The 18,110-nt window shown below is 47.1% G+C and overlaps 1 protein-coding gene across 2 annotated transcripts in view; it reads right to left on the bottom strand.

Moving 5' to 3' along the window:
* Positions 1-1,021: 1,021 nt before the first annotated feature.
* LOC149363649 (uncharacterized) overlaps positions 1,022-18,110 on the bottom strand; it is a 108,258-nt gene continuing 91,169 nt past the window's right edge. For both annotated transcript variants that reach the window (XM_089573624.1, XM_089573625.1), the window contains exons 2-4: positions 7,996-8,098; positions 1,961-2,448; positions 1,022-1,406 (exon numbers count right to left, since the gene is read on the bottom strand). In XM_089573624.1, coding sequence (XP_089429750.1) covers positions 1,216-1,406; positions 1,961-2,411 — 642 coding nt within the window. In that variant the 5' untranslated portion in view covers positions 2,412-2,448; positions 7,996-8,098 and the 3' untranslated portion in view covers positions 1,022-1,215. The remainder of the gene's footprint in view (positions 1,407-1,960; positions 2,449-7,995; positions 8,099-18,110) is intronic.

Here is an 18,110-nt window from a genome sequence, read left to right as displayed (position 1 = left end):
GGTCATTAACGCATGTGCGAGTTTGGCCCGTGTACATCCTGCCAGATGACAGGGGTAACTTGTAAACGACACGAGTCGAACAAGCAACGAACTTGTTAGCATGCTTAACAGTGCAGCTCTTGGACTTCTTCCCCTCACTGTACATCTCATGTACATTTTGATGATAACTGTGCTTGTTAATTTGTTCTGCAGTTGTAGCATTAACCCGTCTGATTCTTTGAAGCCGACCAGTAGACCTTATTTAAGCGGAAGTGAATATATTTTTAATGTATTAAATATTTATTTTTAGTGTACTTCTAATGTAAGCTAATGTATTTAATGAATATTTTTGACATATTTTTAGTATATTTTTAATGCATTACAAATATGCTAAGCGGGCAAAAATGTACTTTTCACGTCATTTAAAGAACGTTCAAAATATTATTCCTAGCATACTTAGAAAGCATTCGTATTGCAGTTTAAGCATTGGGACAAAAAAGCGAAATAAATATGAAATTAGTACAATATGTTTGAAATGCATTTTAAGCACATCCCCTTTTTCGCTAAGGGATTCGTTTAACTAAGAATGCGTCATAAGACGCTGAACGTTTCCGAAGGCACAGAGGCGCGTAGTATAGTGCGTGAGTCATGCAGAGAGTACTCTGTTGGACTTGCGGCTGCAAAAGTTCTGTGTGCGTGTATGGGAAAAGCCAGATTTAAGGAGCATAGCTTTATTAACTCTGAGAAAGCTAACTCTCTCTGAGGTCTGAAGATATGCGCCGAGGATGTTCTGATCTAAGAGGTTTACCTGTACCTTTTCTTTGAGAACCATTGCGCGTTTCCGCTCTGTCTGGCATGGTAAATTTATCACGATTTTTTGCACATTTCCTAGAAAAATAAGTGCTGGGATAAAACCATCCGACATTAAGCGGGATTTGTCTTGAATGTCTTCTTCTCTGTATATTTCATAGTTCTGCCTTTCTGAGCATTCGTGATGTGTGGCAGCCACGTACGCTCAGAAGGGAAGAGAAAAAGAGTTGCGACCTTTTTTCTTTCCTTTATTTAAACAACGATTCAATTTTGGCTCGAAACCGGCTTGTAGAGCGGCTTCCGCTGCTTTAGTATACATCGTCTTCATGCGCCTTCATGTATGGGGTTAACGAATAGTTGAGTCACGAAGACTTAGCAGTCACTGCGCTCTTATACATGCAGTCTCGAGCGTTTGTCAAGTGGCATTTAAGCCTCGTTGACGACTTCGTCGGCGGGTTGCTGTACGTCCTCGACGGCCTGCCCAGCTTCGTCGGCCACTTCCTGTACTTCCTCTGCAGGCTGTTCGGCTTGGTCAGCGCAATCAGCATCGGTCTCCTGCTTGGCTTCCTCAGTGTCTTCAGCAGCGTCGGCTGGGGCGGGAGCAGTGGTGGCAAAAGCTGCGTAGAATGAATACACCGGTTTGTTGTATAGGCCTACAGCAGTGTAACAGCATCCAGCAAGGGCAAATCAAAACCTTCGCTTCGGGAAGGGAAGTGTTTTTTCTTTACTATACTCAGAATGAAAGGGGGGGGGGGGGGGGGGACATAGTACAGCTACAGGCGCTAGCCGGTGCAAGACATCTGACCGTGACGTCATGACAATGGGTCGACGCAGTTAATTGGAGGGCATCCTACGAGTGTTATTTGCAGTTTTGACATTGAGTTCTATCTGAGTAGAATGTTTACCCATTACTTTCAGATGCCTTGTTGGCTTGGCTCATTGTTACCGAAACAGCGCAATTTTCTCTTCCTGTCATGTCATGCCTGTCAACGCTGCCTGTCATGTAAGAGAAGTAGTGAGTGACTGCCTGCAAATTAACTAAACAAAGAAGTAAACACTGCTTTACCCAGCTAGGCATATTTAGACCGAAGATGTTTGTCTTGTAGTCCTGTTAGCAGCTATAGTAATAACCTAAACCCAGCTACACATGTTGCTGCACGAGTTCACGTACCAGGGTCGCATCCGGCCTTCTCTGGGGATGTGCAGGAGCCTTCGGCGGCGCTGAAGTGCTGTCCCAGGGGGCAGTCGAGCTTGAAGCCGAACATTGGCAGGCAGATGGAGTACTTGGTGCAGTCGTCGGGGTCGGCCACCTTAGCGGCGCCTCCGATACCCACCGCCACACCGTCGCAGTCCGAGCTGGGGGCTGGAGGCAGTCCGTACGAGGCTGGGCCCTTCGCCGTCTTCGCCACGACCACCGGAACGTTGACGCACACGACCACGAACACCACCGCTACGACGGCCCAGACCATGCTCATTCTCATTCCCATCCTCTGTACGTTGACCACGCCCTTGACGGTCTTGTTGACCTTCCTGTTGACAACCCCGTTGACCCCTTTGACCCCGGCGACCACCCCGTTGACGCCGTTGACGCCGTTGACTCCGGTAACCACCCCGTTCACCATCTTGCTGACTATCTGGACTTGGAGTCGGCACTCGTACCTGCGTTCAACGACCAGGAATTGTAAAGGACATTTAGCAGTGGTTAAGAGGCTGCACGGAGGTCAGCTTCTGAATGGAAGGTCGAGAACTTCACCCCCGGTCACGGCGACTGCATTTCTATGCAAGCGAAATGTCGGAACACTAGTTTAGCGAGATTTTCTGCCGCGTTAAAGAACCTCACGAGGTCCAGATTAAGTGAGCACTCAGGACAGCTCCGTCGGTGTTATCTTTTGAGAAAAACCGGATTATTTGGCTTTCTGTGGCTGTGCCGACGTTCTTTAGGCACCGAAATTCGCATTTAGTGTTGAGAAACTGGGATGAAAAAACATTTGTGTTCTTGCAGCTTTTAATAACAGTAGCCTTCATTTGAATAAACAAAAAAGAGAATAAAATCTGACTTTTTTTCTGCACTTGTATTGCGCAATCTTTGTAAATTGGGCGTTGAGTGAGTGGCAAGCGAAGAGGTTATAGAGGCCCAAGAGCTCTGAAGACGAGATCACGGTGCATGCGTTTCAGTTTCTGTGTAGGGTCCTCACTTGTTGGTTTTCTGTCCGCCGGGGTCTAAATGTGCTACGTAGCGAAGGTTTATTTAAACTCCAGCGCTTCAAATTTCTCAAGCATTTATGAGGGAAGTTCTTGCTTTCGAAAGATTGCAGTGCCAAGATGCTTTGTTTTACAGTAACAATCAGGGCAAATCGAACAATCCCTGGATAGATGATTACCTCTTCTTAATTACTGTGGGAATCCTGGCTTTCCGCCGTTGCCTTTGCGCGGCTGTGCCGGCTTCCTGCGTTGTTTCTCCTCTTTCCCTTGCTCCCGCCTCAGGCGGTGGAGAGGCGGCTAGGTGACTAATCACTGTCATTTGGCCACAGCTCCGCCCCGGCTCCCCAAGGGCCTTTGCCATTGGCGCCTTTTGGCGGGATTTTCGGGACCCGTTTGACCGGCCGCGCACCGCGCGACCGTCCGAGCTGGGCCCAGAGAGAGAGAACCCTCCGAGACAGCGTAAGGTGCGTACGTTACTGTTTGTCCGTGCCGGCCCTTGGCCGCTCGGACCAGTGCTTACTCGAGCTCGCCCGCACGTGTCCTCTGACCTGCAGCGGCTCGAGCCTGTCCAGCGGGGTCCAGCGACCTCCGACAGGCGCACCTTGCGTTGATTGCCCACTCTCTCTCGCAACCGGCCCAACGGTCGACACGAGAGAGAGATCACAGCACTGCCGCGGGGACATTCTCCTGCAGCGGCGTGCTAGCGGCGCGCATTGCTCGAGTCGCTTCGTGCGCGCAGCGGAGCCTTGCTCCTCGCGCGCCCCCGGGACGGGGTGACGATTGAGTGTGTGTGTACTGCTGAAGGACGACGTGAATAAACGTCTCCTTTGTGAACTTGGAGGCCTATTTCTTTGCGGCGAATCGCTCTCCTCCCAGCGGAGGTTGAGTGCGCCGCATCGGTGTCCCAGTGGTGTGTGGTGAAGGCTGATCGGGGCCCTTGGCTCGCGCGAAGCTCGAACCCGCGGTGGGTGGTGGCCTGTGTCCACTTAGAAACCCACATTACAAACTGCCTTGGTAAAAAACGAAGCTCTTTCCAGCTAGAAAAGAATGGGAAACTAAATACAGCTGCCGCCATCGCCGGCCGTTTTCATACCAAAAATGAAAGATACACATAGGAAACTAAGCGAAGAACCGGAGTGCCGTGAAAGAGTTTTTAAAATCTGCCTTAAAATGACTCAGCACTGACAGCATTTTTTTGCTACCGAACAAGCGTCATCAGAGTCAGAAGTGGTTGAGCTAGCAAATATCAACTTTAATTAAACAACATGGAGTTGTCCTCGGTATGCCTTAAAAAAATATTGGCATGCTCGATGGACAAAAATGGAGAAGCAAGGTACTGGTTTTTCGTTTGCACTAAGCGAACCCGGTGACATAGAAAAATGAAGAAGCTTTTGTCAACTAAACGCTCGAGTTGTATCCGGTAATTAAAGTGAATTGAATTGAATTGAACGCCACCGAAAGCTGCAGAAAAAGTGAATTAAGATTAAGATTTCTTTAAGGAAACACTGGTTGTCCTGGGGTTAACTGAAACATGCGGCAAAGCTAGTACTTTAGCTTACCTCACTTTCGACACTTGCATTCAAGGTAGATTAGTTTATAGCGAAATATGGCTCTTCTACGAACCTTAAATAAACGCAGGATGCACCGTTTTTCACTATCATGGTTTTGAGTTTTCAGCCTAATTTTCTTCAAAACGCGGACTAAAATACCGGAAAATGTTTTCGGTACACATTTTCTTCACATGAAGGCACAGCGGCCTTTTCGAGGGGATCCGCACTTTTTTACAGCAAGGCTGAGCAAGTGTTCTTTTCGATATTTTTTTGGGATATTTTCAACGTGATTTTATACGCCAAAAAAGCGATTCCACTAAGTAACTTCTGCCTCTCTGATTTACGCTTCTAGGAATTTCTCACTCCGCGAATCCTACCATATAACATGGAGGAAGAAAAACTAGGAGGGAGCATGACGTCACAATCTTGAAGCCTAGTCATAAAAAATATAATGGAAAGAATCATGGGAAATAGGCCCTCACGTGACAAGGCAGTGGTAGCTCTTAGCCGGATTTCGGTTTCGGTTTCGCTCTCTCGCTGTACGAGCAACTGCGCGACCATCTGCTTGTGTTAACTGACGGCTCCGTGGTGAGCGCAAACTGCTCGCTCGCCGCAGCGGCCACCGTCCCCGAGCGACGCGTGCGCTGACTGCGGCGCAGTGGAGATATTGGAGCACATGCTCCTTCGCTGTGCCGTTTCTGCAGTGCCGCGTCGCGAGATTCTCGCGGCCTGCAGGGCGCTGGGAATCATCCCGGACAGTCTCGAAGCGCTCCTGTGGCCGCGCGGCAGTGCGCGCACCCGTGACAGAACAATGGTGTGCCTCTGTGCGTTCATCGAGCAGGCGGGCTTGACTTCCCGCTTGCTCTTCGCCAGGTAGTGCACGCGTGACACGAACGCTCCGTGGGTGCTACCTCGGACGGTATACGCGGCCGGGCGCCCCACCCCGGCCGCTAGTGCAGTGTGCCGCGCGCGCGATTAGTCCGAGACAGGACGCTACGTACGCGCGGCTATGCACATACAGTTTACTTCTTTTTGTAAGTGATTGTGCGCAGTGGCCGGGAGACCCCGCGCAGGGGCAGACGTAAAGCCGCCGGCACTCTCTCTCGACAGCGAGAGAGAGAGAGAAATACTTCACTGCTGCATTTCACGTCGGAACCACGTATGTGCGCGAGCGTATTCGGCACGACTTGTGCCGGGCCCATGGGTGGGCCGAAGTCCGCCTGAGAAATAGAATCTTGCGCAGCGCGCCGGAGCGCTCGTTAAACACGTCCGTCCGCCGTGAGCGCTCTGAAAGCCGCTGCGCCCTTTTTTAGAGGCTCGTTTCTTCGTCTACTCTCGAGTTCTCCGCTTATAGCATGCGCTGAAATAAACGCTCCGTATGTGTGTATAACGACGAAAGGAATTCCTCTCCATTCTCTTTATGAACCACAGTTTAACAGTGACGAGGTCGCGGCCGCACCCTTTGATGAAAAGTTTACCTGCAGTTTTCTACAGTGCACCCAAAAACTCAAGAGTGTAATCAACAGAAGTGTTGAGACGCGGAGCCTTCAGACAACCTCGAGCTCGGTACGCATTCCGCCAAAGCTGCAACACAGGCGCTGCGCTTCTGCGCTACATCGGAGCACGGACGTTCATTAAAAAGCACCGCTGGTTGGCAGTCTGGTAACTGTGGAGGAGGGCCTATTTCCCATGAGTCAGTGCGCAAAAGGGCCCTCGGCAGCGGCGTCAGAGGAGGATGGCTTGCAGAGGCTGAGCGCACTCTCTCCTAGTTTTTTTTACCTCCATGCCATATAATTAATAAGGCTTTGCGAACGTCCATGGAACCTGTTGCAGATATCTCAGTAGACTTGCTGAGCCCAACAGACTTCGAAGCAATGACATCCTCTCGATACCTTACTCGAACCCAGTGAACCTAAGTTAATATTTATTTTGTAGCTGTAATGAGTCTTTAAAAGCAACGAGTGGTGTGGGTATCGTGGTGTGTCGTGACTGAAAACTACCGCTTACATTTGCTTACCAACGAGAATGTTTTCTGTATAGATCACGGGTCCCCACAGCGGCCTTTGAGGGCCACGTGGGCTAGGCATATATCGTTATCCACAGTTACCCATGGATATATGTGGTCTATGCCTACATGAGTTAGGCCTATACATCACGCAGCTATAGATGGAGCATAGATAGGTCAAGTGGGCTGATGCCTCTGATAGATAGGCCTAACAGCTGTAGTCCTAGGCCTAACTATGGAATATCCAGCCATGAATAGACCTAATTCATGTGGTCCGTAGGATGGGGGCTTTTTATAATAAGCGGGTAATTACTCATTGACATCCACCCAAGCGGAGCCATACGGCTGAGCTTTCTCAGAAGCGTCGTAGTCAAAGAAAAATTCGTCCTGGTCCGGGGGCTTTTGTAAAGCTTTTTGGGGGTGGGGACGGTAGGGCATGGTAACAATATCGTTATCAATGGTATTACCCCGAAGATTGAGAATAAGTTTCAAACTGTTTCCCTCTGTATGCCTGCTAGCATCCAACTTATCAGCGACTTAAGCCGGACGCATTCTTTTCAGAGCAAGAGCCGTCAAGGAGACTACGCTAGCGCGCCTGGACAATGAACGCATCAGTGCTGCCACCAAAAGGAGATCTTCTCGAGAGCTCTGTTAGACTTTTCCGGTTGGGTCGACATTTTGTGGTCACACCAAGGTTTCTGGAAATAAACTGATGTACTTTTACGTTTTTTTTTCTTAGTGATGTTAACCGTAATACCATTCCTTATGCTTTATAACAGAGGTGCCTTAGTAGCATAAGGGAGGTTTTGTTGACCTTTTTGACCTTAACAAAAGCGTTGCTCTATTATTTCAGCGCATCACTGCAGCGTAAATCTGCCTTGAGATGCCTTTCTGGACAAGTGCTTCTAGTTGCAATGGATTCTATGCAGCACGTGGCGCAGAGCTTTGAACATTCAAAAAGAGTGCGCTGACATCTTTCGTGGTGCAAGAAAGAACGTGTATCGGATGCTAGGATTAGCGTTTCGGAGGTAATATTTCTTTCTCAACTAAAATGTGCTCAACTCGCGTTCGCTGTCTGACCAGCACTGCTTTCTTTTTTTATTTTGTTTTGCTCTGCTCTCTGCCTTATGACTAGCCTTCTTGTTAACCTCCAAGTTGCTCCGCATCTAATGACCTAAATATCAACCGCCGTATTTTTAAATCTGCCGGCATAAAGAACATAAAACTTCTTTGTTCCCGCACGTTTCTCGTCTAGTCACTCTAGTGCAGTTAAACCGTAAAATTGGCTTCTTAATTCACCGGTGAAGATTTCTTCGCGTTTTTTTAAAAAAAATCCCCAACATACAGAGACAAAAACCACTGAGTGTCATTCTGATGGACACTACATGTCTACCCACAATAAGTGCGAAACGACTAAGCTCGAAAAGAGTGAACGGTTGCCGTTCTTACCTCAGGCTTCTCTATCTCCTCTGGGCTGGCTCGCGGATGCTGCCGAAGCGACGTGACTCCAGAAGGGTGGTACGCGCGGCTTATAAAGCAGCTGCGCGGAGCGCTTAAAAAGAAAAAAAAGAGAAAAGGATTATCTTTGTCGTCGCGATACTAATTACCCTCAGATAGAAGGAAATGCTCGAAGCGAAGCGCCCTCAGCCAAAACCCTTGTCTGCATGTGGGAGCCCTTTATGACACCGCATACGAATTGTCAGCTCTTGCTTGATGTACGGAGCTGACTTCAGCGGAAGTTGGTGGAAACATGTGATGAAAGAAACCTACCCAAGTTTCGTTTTATTTTCGCAGTCTTATCTAATCCGTATCGCAGTACTCCAGAGGTTGTTGGCAATTTCACCTTTATTATATACTGCTGGCTGCTGGAATTTGGTGTTGTTTTCTTGCCATTTCCTGCGTCATTGACGTCTATCTTGTTATACTTTATTTTTACCAAATCTAGGCACTCGGGCACATTCGGCGCCTGAAGTTTAAGGACCACGAAAGTCTTGAGATAAAGGTTTCATCAGTATCACTTTATTCGGTTTAAAACGCCTGGGAAATTGCTTTGGCGTAAGAACATTGGTCTTCGCCCGTACTTTTCGGGATGTGAACCGAGGGCGCGATGGAAGTAGCTCTTTTTCTGTGGATACCACGACAGCTATCGCTATCCATGTCGCTCTTTCATCCGCGGATAGAGCGAAGAGTTCAGGAGTCCTTTCAAATCCTTTCAAGGAGTTTTCTTTGATTTCAAACAACAAAGTTAGCCACTTCCGCTCCGCTATGCATCTTCGTTTTGTTATTCACCTCGAAGAGCTCGATTTCTCGCTTACAAATCTGAAGGTCGAATGACGCTTAGATTTGACCTTTAACTAGAGGCTCGCCGCAAATGTGGCTGCGACGGCATGCCTCGTGACTTGTCGCAGCTGTTACCGCTCGTTCCGCCAGTTGTGTCACGTGAACAACCACGTGATTCGCTCTTTCTGAATGAAGGCCAGCGCTCGCCTCCTAGACACCGCATAGACATGGGGCCAAAACTGTTCACCGGGACGAGTTCTTCGACAGGGCATTGGAGGCGCCGGGCAGCTTCTAGCGATCTCTGTGACAGACTGCGTCACGAAGCCGCGTTTGCAAGAGATAAGTCGCGAAAGCGGGCTCGTCAGGTTGATGAAGCCGATGAATAGCGAGAGGCACGTCTGGAAGAAGCAGCGGCACAGGCAACAAGAGTATCTCAAGAAGTAAAGGGCAGTGGATGCTGCCAACGTCTCCGCGTCGACATCGACTACTGATTCGGTTGCCTTGCGCTCCGTATAACCTGGCTCAGTCGAGTTGAGCCACAGCCATGCTTTACTATTATCAGGTCTAATCTACCTTCAACATATCAGTATGCGTGCGCCAAAAACGGCATAGACCGGGAAAACCCAATGCTATAAGAAGCACATATTTTGAGTTTACCGTCCCGGAGATAAACGCTGGGCTATGAACGACGTCGCAGTGAAGGGCTCTGTATTCCGGCCACCAGTGGTTCTTAAACGTCCACTTATATCGCGGGCGTCTTTTTGCATATCGCTTTCATGCCGCCGCCGCCGCTGCGATTCGAGCGCGTGACCTCGGGTTCAGCATTCGAACGCTTTAGCTCTTACGCCTCCGTTAGAGGGGAAAAACAGCATTTCGCCGTGGTACATCGGTGCACATCTTAAAGCGATAGTGTTAAAGGTCGGTTTGTTTATGGGATTTAACGTTTGAAAGCGACTCGGGCTATGAGAGAAGCTGTAGTGAAGGGCTCCGGAAATTTCGACCATCTCAGGTTCTTTAACGTACACTGACATCACACAGTACATGGGCCTCTAGAATTTCGCCTCCATCGAAATTCGATCACCGCGGCCGGGATCGAACCCACGTTTTTCGGGTAAGCAGCCGAATGTCATAACCACTGAGCCACCGCGGCGGCTTATAGCGTTAAAGACCCTGTTCCGTTCTCCCGAAAATCCGGTGTCAGTGTTGTGAGTGGAAAATCACGGCCATGTCTATGGCACGTGGTCCCCAGAGGGCAGCCTATGAGGCAGGTGGTCTACCAAGATCATGTTTGCGGCGTCATCAAAAGCTGCCCACCTTGGAGTGTCGCAGTTGAATTAATGAGTAGTCACTCGGGAATAGCGATCTGGGCCGCACCAGGTCCACCGCTAGGAGCACCTGCCATCGCAGGGCCGTGGCACGTCGCTTAACCGCTGTGCCACTGCGCCAAGAGGGGTATCAGGACTCCCAGGGATCTATGAATGTAAACAGAGATTGACCTTCTGCATATATAGGAATTAACCTATTACGCAATTGCGTCATGCCCTTAATGAGTGGCTTAAGTGTCCCCTCCAATTTAAAAGAAAATATATATAATCTTGATCCAGGAGGTGCCTGAATTCGAACCCAGTACCTGTGGGGAGGGATATGATGTGGACGATCTTTCTGTCATTTATTTGTTTACTTGTCTAACACATCATAACCGTCAAGCTGAAAGGCAGCAGAGCCAGCTTGTAGCCACTGGACTGTCGCTGCAGTCTCTGCCACAAAGCCAAGGCTATAGATAGGGTCTCGGTATAGAATATAAAGTGCCCTGAAGGATTGCTTCGCAATGACAGTAACGGATTAGCAGAGGGCGCTAGAATGTACAGCCAGAAGCTAACATTTAAGATGAAAAGGCTTCATTTTTCTTAATAAAGCTTCCAAAAAGCCTATGGTGACGGTGTTGAATTTCGACGGTTCAAGGGCAGTTCTGGCCAAACAGTGTCATGGCACAATGCATTTCCGTGTCCCCTCGATTGATCATGCAAAGGCGCCCGTGTGCTGTGCAATGTCAGTGCGCGTGAAAGATCTCCAGTTAGTCTAAATTACTCCGGTGCCCTCCACTACGGCGTTCCTCATAGCATCTTTGTTGCTACAAGACGTTAAACGCCACAATTTGCAGTGATCAACGCAATCAGCGAGCAGTGATCAGCGAGCCGACGACTCCGCAGCAAGCAACAGCTGTATTGTTTTGAGGTAGTTGTTCCAGCGTTCTGGTTTATAGGAGCTTTACGTCCCTAAGCGACTTCAACTATACGGTGTCCTTCACAGCCCATATGTCGCTTAAGGACGCTAAGCCCCACATACCATGCGTTACTATCACCACCACATTAAAAGACTGATGCATTTCTAAAACGCACATGCACCGTGAGTAATCATCATGTCTGCCCCTCGTGAAGCCATTACCGCTATTTCAAAAGGGAGGAGGATGGTCCTCGAAGCTGAAACTTCTACATTTGAGGCAACATCAATAACTTGAAGATGGGAGACAAGAGGGAGGTTTCAAGAAAAGATATTGTCATCGTGTGGGCAATATCCGCCATTGGTTTTAATTATATAGGCTCCTCCAACCGATGAAGAAAAGCGGATCCGCATAAGGGTGTGGGGAGGGTGCAGCAGCATAAGAGGGTGAAATGGTGGTGTACCGTGTTTTAAAGAGACACACAGAGAGATTGAAGAAATCGGAGATAGCCTGTACAGCAGGATAAGAGGGTGAAAGGGTGGTGTACCTTGTTTTAAAGAGACACGCAGAGATATTGAGGAAATTGGAGATAGCCTGTATCTATCTCTTACCGGGTTATAATAAAAAGCAGTCTAGTTACACCAGAGCCCCCAGCAGTGGTCTGTATTCACCGATTCCAAAGCAGCCTATCCATGCTCACAAGCCGCTCCACGCCGTGAAGCTCATGAACGACTGGTCGCGGAAATCCGACAACTACATCACTCTGCCATCAATAAAGGGCACGACTTTACCAATGGCTACCAGAACACAGCGGCATAGCAAGTCATCACCGCGCGGACGAGGTCGCGCGAACTGCTCACCATGACGGCGATTGCGTGTCAATCCCCATTTCGAGATCAGACGCAGCGGGCAGGCTTCACGCACTTCCGCTGGAGATCACGCTTGTCACGTGGAAGACCGGCCAATTTTCAAATTCCCGTTTATAATCCCTGGACCCTGCTCTGAAGATTAGGCTTCCACCCGGCCTACCACTACGTGAAGCAACTTTACTGTGTCGCCTGTGGTTTGGTGTAGCTTTCACCAACCATTACTCTTTCTTAATCGATGCAGCTGATAGCCCTGCATCTGCCATCTGCGGATGGGATGAGACGACAGACCACATTCATTGTGAATGTCCTGCATACAGTGCGGAAAAACAGTCAATTTATATTTCTTTGAACAGATACACCGTGGCTGAAATTCCCATTTTCGCGTCTTCGCGGCAATCCACTAATAAGCAAGCTTTTCACCCAGAACAAGCGTTTCACTAATCTGGTAACGACGCCGACAGTCGTCAAGGGTTCCGAGAGGGCAAATTTCGTATTCTTTGTGAAACAGCGCCGAGAAAATAAGGCAGTCGCGCATTCCCGAATACTTTTCATTCATACAGCTTCCACAAAGTAGTGCCAAATGCTTTCATAATACGGTTTGTTACTGATAAAGTATCAACATCAAAATTTGTATAAAAGCTGCATGGGGAAAAGAAAACACGGAGAAAATCCAGTATGTCGTGATTTCGCTACACTGGGCGGTAAAGGGCTAAAAGGACACCGAGGACAGCTGTATATAATATTTTTTAAAGACGTATTTATTTCTTAGACATGTGGACTAGAAAAATCTCGAATTTTCCCCTGGATAAAGCCGATTGAATTATGGACTCCGTGATGACTGGTGGGAAGTAGAGGGAGTCATAGTCAAGCCTCTGAGATCTGCGTTAAAAAGGAAAAGAATTTGCGTCATCGTATTTTGCACGTGAAAATGCCGTGTGCCGATGACAGCAGTATTGAATATTTTGCTAACTGTATAAAGGCTTCGTTTTCAATGAAGGCAGTCTCTTTAATTCTCGTTTGTGAAGGTACACGCAGTGAATGATGTCAGCATAGCTTTTTCTGCAGTCATCGCAGCAGCGTGGGGAGGTAGCTAGGCTCAGCTTGATGCCGCAACGACTGCGATAGGCGTGGGGCTTAGCACTGGAGGCAGGGTCAGCTGACTGCTGCGCCGCAGCAGACACGCAGTCGATAAGGACGCCGAAGCCTCCGCTCCTGAAGAGAAGTGAGAGAAAAAAGAAAAGGGCTGTAAAGCGGGTCCTTCCGTCGTGGCAATCCTTTCTTTTTCTTTTTGCAATGACGGGCGATATATAAGGCTTTCTGCAGGATAGACAGCGTGTGCGACGTAGCCTGTCTTGACACAAAATTCTCGCGTTCATCGTCTGCAATCTAGAACGATAGCTTAGAGGATTCAGAGGTGCGCAGAATGGCTAGAAGCAATGCATAATACGTGCACGGTGACCAGATGAAGGCCTTCTATAGCAACATTAACACTAAACCAAGTGAATTGAAAGGTAGTCATTTTACTCAATTGAACGCCGTACTATTATGGTTGCTTGCCATGTATAACGCCTTTCGAATGCGGAATTAAAGATGCAAGTAGCAGTTGAGCCCTTTCTAAAACAGACCACCTCGTAATTCACTCATGCACGTAAACGCACGCACACTCGCTTGGGCATGCTATCATGGTCAGAAACAACCGATCCAGCATACGGAATGTAAAAAAGTAATAGGTCACTGCGCTAATAGGGTGAGCGGTTGTGTCATTTGGTCGCTAAATACGCGCTTGTAAAAGTGGGAAAATGCAGAAACGTCCGAATGCAAAGGGTTACGTGCACGTTTAATCTCCGGTGGTCGAAATTACTTTTCTTTGCGTGTTGTCTCTACTCTGCCAATGTGATTTGCGAATTACTCATTTCTTCGGCCATTTTAGCACGAAATCAAATTCTGCTTTTGAATATGAAAAGGTCACGTCATGGTGGTAAGAGAATGTCCATTCCCAACATTCGCATTTAAGTCTACCTTTTGACATCTACTTTTCCAACTATATAGTAAACGGTGCACTACAGCCTTCGACGAATGTGCCATTATCGGAAAAGGGCAAGATAGAACCTCCGGATAGAAAGTCAAAGAAATGATCAGTGTGTCAGCGCGCTGTATATCAGTTTATCCAAGAAAGAGCTCGCGTTGTGAGTCCGGTCACTGGTCACTCGTAATGTCTTTTTGCCTTTAATTGCTCATACCATCATGCGTTAACAAAGCGTGTTACAAGCGTATAACTCTGGAACTAAACACGACAGGAGAAAACTAATTGCTGCTTCAGATAGAGGAGGAAAAAATGAACCTAGAGATAAGTTTGATGACTGTAGATTAATTAGTTAATTAATTATAGGCAAAAAGCACAGAGTTTCTTACTATTGCAAAAAGGTCGAAATTGCGTCGAAATAGCGCGGACGTCGATGTAGCCACGGGAACGGTGTGACGTTACATCCACCGGAAGTCGTCACGGCATAGTGAAAATGGTCACAGAATGGTCTGAAAAACGTAGGATTTGTGCCAAATTGATGAAAAATGTGTAATTAAGCGTAATTAACACTTAAGATCCCCGAAAGGTTGGGTATTTTGTTTTTTCTGATATTTTGTTGTTTCTGTTCCATTACTACCCCCCTACCCTCCCCCCCCCCCATTATGGCCCCGCTTTATTTATTCTTTCTGATTTTACTAGCTTGGGTGATTTTTTTCTGTGATGACCGTTTTAATCTTGAGGATTTTATTCCTTTCAACTTCATGTTTCATTTCTTTACATAACTACACGAAAATCTGGTGACTGCGCAAGATGTATCTCCTTTTTACCGACCGTATAAATGCTTGTGCTGTGAAATAAAATTCAGTTGGTAGTCGGCGCGCTCATGTGAATCTTCTGTGTTCTTATTGGTTCTTGTGCCTTGCGCAGTGTTTTCGCAATGGCTTCGTCACTTGGCGCTAGGAAAACTTCGAGGGACACTTAAGTTCACCTTGAGAGTGTTTACGTAATAGCGTCAGAGGTGACATTAATTAAATTAACATTAACTACGTTTTGCTGTACTGTAATCTATGTACAAGTGCTCCTTTAAACTAAGGTCTCCGTTTATCTTTCCGAACAAACATTTGTTGGGGATGTACAGTTGATGCAATATTCTACGTACATGGGCTATTTACAATGTCTTTAGCAAGCGTTATCAAAATTATCGCAAAGCCAAACGCTTCGAGGCCACAAATCGCTAGAAGTGAACCAAGGCTTAGCACGCCATCCAGAGGGAACGCCACTTTGGTTCGAAGTACATCTTGTTATACAGTGCTTGAAGATGAAAAATCATTTGGATGAAATGGAATTTCGTAGAAACAAGAGATTGGCAATGCCAGTTCATCATGCGTGTTTCCCATAGTCTGTGTAGTACAGTTAGAGAGAACATCTCAGGGAGTTATTACATATGGCAAAGCAGTAAGGTAGTTGAAGGCCGCGCGTCGTTTATTGCCTCATTAGTTGTGCTTGTTACTACGTTGAGAAACGAAATTCATTCGCTTCTTCAAGGACAGCTGTAGGATATCCCAAAGTAATATTTGCAACCAAAAAAAAACAGTGTTCATTTGTTGCTGGTAGTTGCAGAGACGGCAATTAACCGTCGTCACAAAAATCCTTTTTTTTTTTCTGTAGACTGTTGGGGCCCAGCTTGTAAAAATGAAGTCTTGGCGCACGCTGAAACTGACATTTCATGCATCCGTAAAAGCATACCATGTCCAGCCAATACACACTACACCCAATTGGGCTCTTAAACATCATTGGACATCCTTAGGACGTCCTTAGGCCGTCCCACACGTCCTTAGGACGTCCAAAGGAGCTTCAGTGCCCGTTGGGACCGTAAAGATGGAACGGTAAATTAGTAAAACAAAATTTGATTGGACACTGAAGCTCCGCCTTAAAGGGGTGGTGCGAACTCACAATGTGTTAATTTCCATATATGCAGAATTGGTCATTCTCTATTTTATAAATTCATAAATCCCTGGGAGTCCTCACACCCCTCCTGGCTCAGTGGTGCAGCGGCTAAATGATGCGCCACTGCCCCCTGCGATGGCAGGTGCTGCCACCGGGGGGCCTTGAGTGACCCAGGTTGCTCTTCCCGAGCGACAAATCATTAGTTTCAGGGTGCGCAGTTTGCTCACAATCCGGTGGGCAGGTTGTGATGACGCCACAACGCCACGTGACCTAGGTGTCCCACTTGCTACCTGCTACCTAGGTTGCTCTTCGGGGAATTTTCCGCGGATTTTTCTCTCAGGGCCAACTGCAACGATGCCGACGACTACGCCGGCTTTTCTGAAACACGGGATCCTTAAAGGGAAGCTGAAATGTTTTTTTGAGAATTCGAGGTTATTTAAGAATTTGAATCGATGAAGCTTCTAGGTTAAGCGTGCAAAGTATTTTTGCCCTAGCGCTTAAATTTGTCGAATAATCGTAGATTAAAATCGCGACGATGTTCACACTTCTCCTCATTGCGTTGGAGGATGCGGGAAAACTCATAGTGGCGTCATTATCGCCGAAATTTCAGATGTCCGCTACTTTCGCCTGCATCCTGCCGTGCGTCATTCGATGCCGCAAAACAATGCTTCGTGAGCTTCACCTTCGATGGCATTGATTTTCTTCCATGAAACCACTGTTTCTTCACTGGAAACGCAACACCGTCTTACGTGATGTCAATATCCGGGCCTCTGTCCGTCGTTGTGCACTGCAGAGAAGCCTGAACACTGAGGGCGCTTTATTCAGCGATTACGCCACCATTTCAAACCGTAGGGCCAAATGATTTCGTAGGTTTTACCTGTATGTTTCACACAATCGGCCATTTTAAACTCATCGAATTTTAAAACCACTTTAGTAGCCTTTTAATGCTTTCGCGTTAAAACGTGTTTCGTCTGCTAGTCCACAAGAAGCAAGCCAGGCATTCCTGAAGAGGACTGAGGATGGGGCAGAGGATTAGAGATGTTACTGAACATCGAGAGGACAGCAGAAGAGCCAGTGTGCAAGATCGGCACACACTTCAAGGCAGCTGGCACAGGAAGGGCTCAGAGTGGATAAAGCGGTGCAAAAAGGTCTTGCCGCTGTGATGATTGTGTTTGTCTAAATTTTACGAAGGGTATGAGCTTGCGAAAAAAGGAGAGGGGAGGGTGGGAGAGGGGCTGCGAGTTTGTTTTTGATCAAAAGGTTCTCGTCACAACCATCATTATCCATCGCCTACCATCGGTGAGAGTTGAGTGTCATCATGAAGCCAAGCTTGGTGAACGAGGAGGATGGCCTTCAGGTGTTCGAGGAGTATTTTAGCACACCCGATGTCGAAAATTTGTCATGTTGACGTCATGAAGATTCTATTTATTCATACTATTTAATAATGTGAAAGCATTAGGTGGGCCATCGACACGAAAACCCTCCGTCGCCAAAAGAGTGGCGGCGTTAGTAAATTCGCAATTGGTCGAAACGATGTGACGTCATCAAAGGCGGCAGAATACGAAATGTTAACCTGTAATAGCCAGTATTAGTACTTACAACTCCACCAATTACAAAGTAGTGTAATAGAATCAGAATAAAGTTGAATTAGAATCATAACAGCATTACACTGGAATTTGAACATAATTGGAATAATTACTCGCACGTAAGATCCTCAAGTGTTCCCGGTAATCTTTTTATACTGTTTCGCTCAATTATTTAAACATATTCTACGATGCGCTCGTGCGCCATGACACCACTGTGTCGTATTGTCATGCTTTAATAATGATGTAGTATACTTGGCCGTTAGTGACGCATTGTCTGCAGTACTTCTTCTCTTTCATCTGTTTTATGTTATTGTACGTCTATGTGCACCCATCTGCCATTGTCTTGTTTTTAAGGCCGCTGTGCAAATAAATAAATAAATAAATAAATAAAAAAAACCGAATCGTAAGTTCACATGATTAAATAAAATAGATAGGGAGGCCTGAAGACCACCTTAAAATAGTTTTGTTGTCGCGAAACTGTGTGAGATAGTATGAACTAAATGTTGCTCCGGAATAGAAGCTTAATCTAACTCGAGGAGCCTGCACCTGAATTTGAACCAAATCTAAAAAAAAAACTTTGCTTGGACAGGTGGAGCGTAGCTCCTGAGATCTGGTGGTCACAGCCGCAACAAGACTCT

Source organism: Amblyomma mixtum, chromosome 2 (genome assembly GCF_055824585.1).
Source record: "Amblyomma mixtum isolate Tamu chromosome 2, ASM5582458v1, whole genome shotgun sequence".
In the NCBI taxonomy this organism is placed as follows: Eukaryota; Metazoa; Arthropoda; class Arachnida; order Ixodida; family Ixodidae; genus Amblyomma; species Amblyomma mixtum.
Note: the sequence above shows the minus strand (reverse complement) of the source record. Positions and strands in the feature narration are given on the sequence as shown.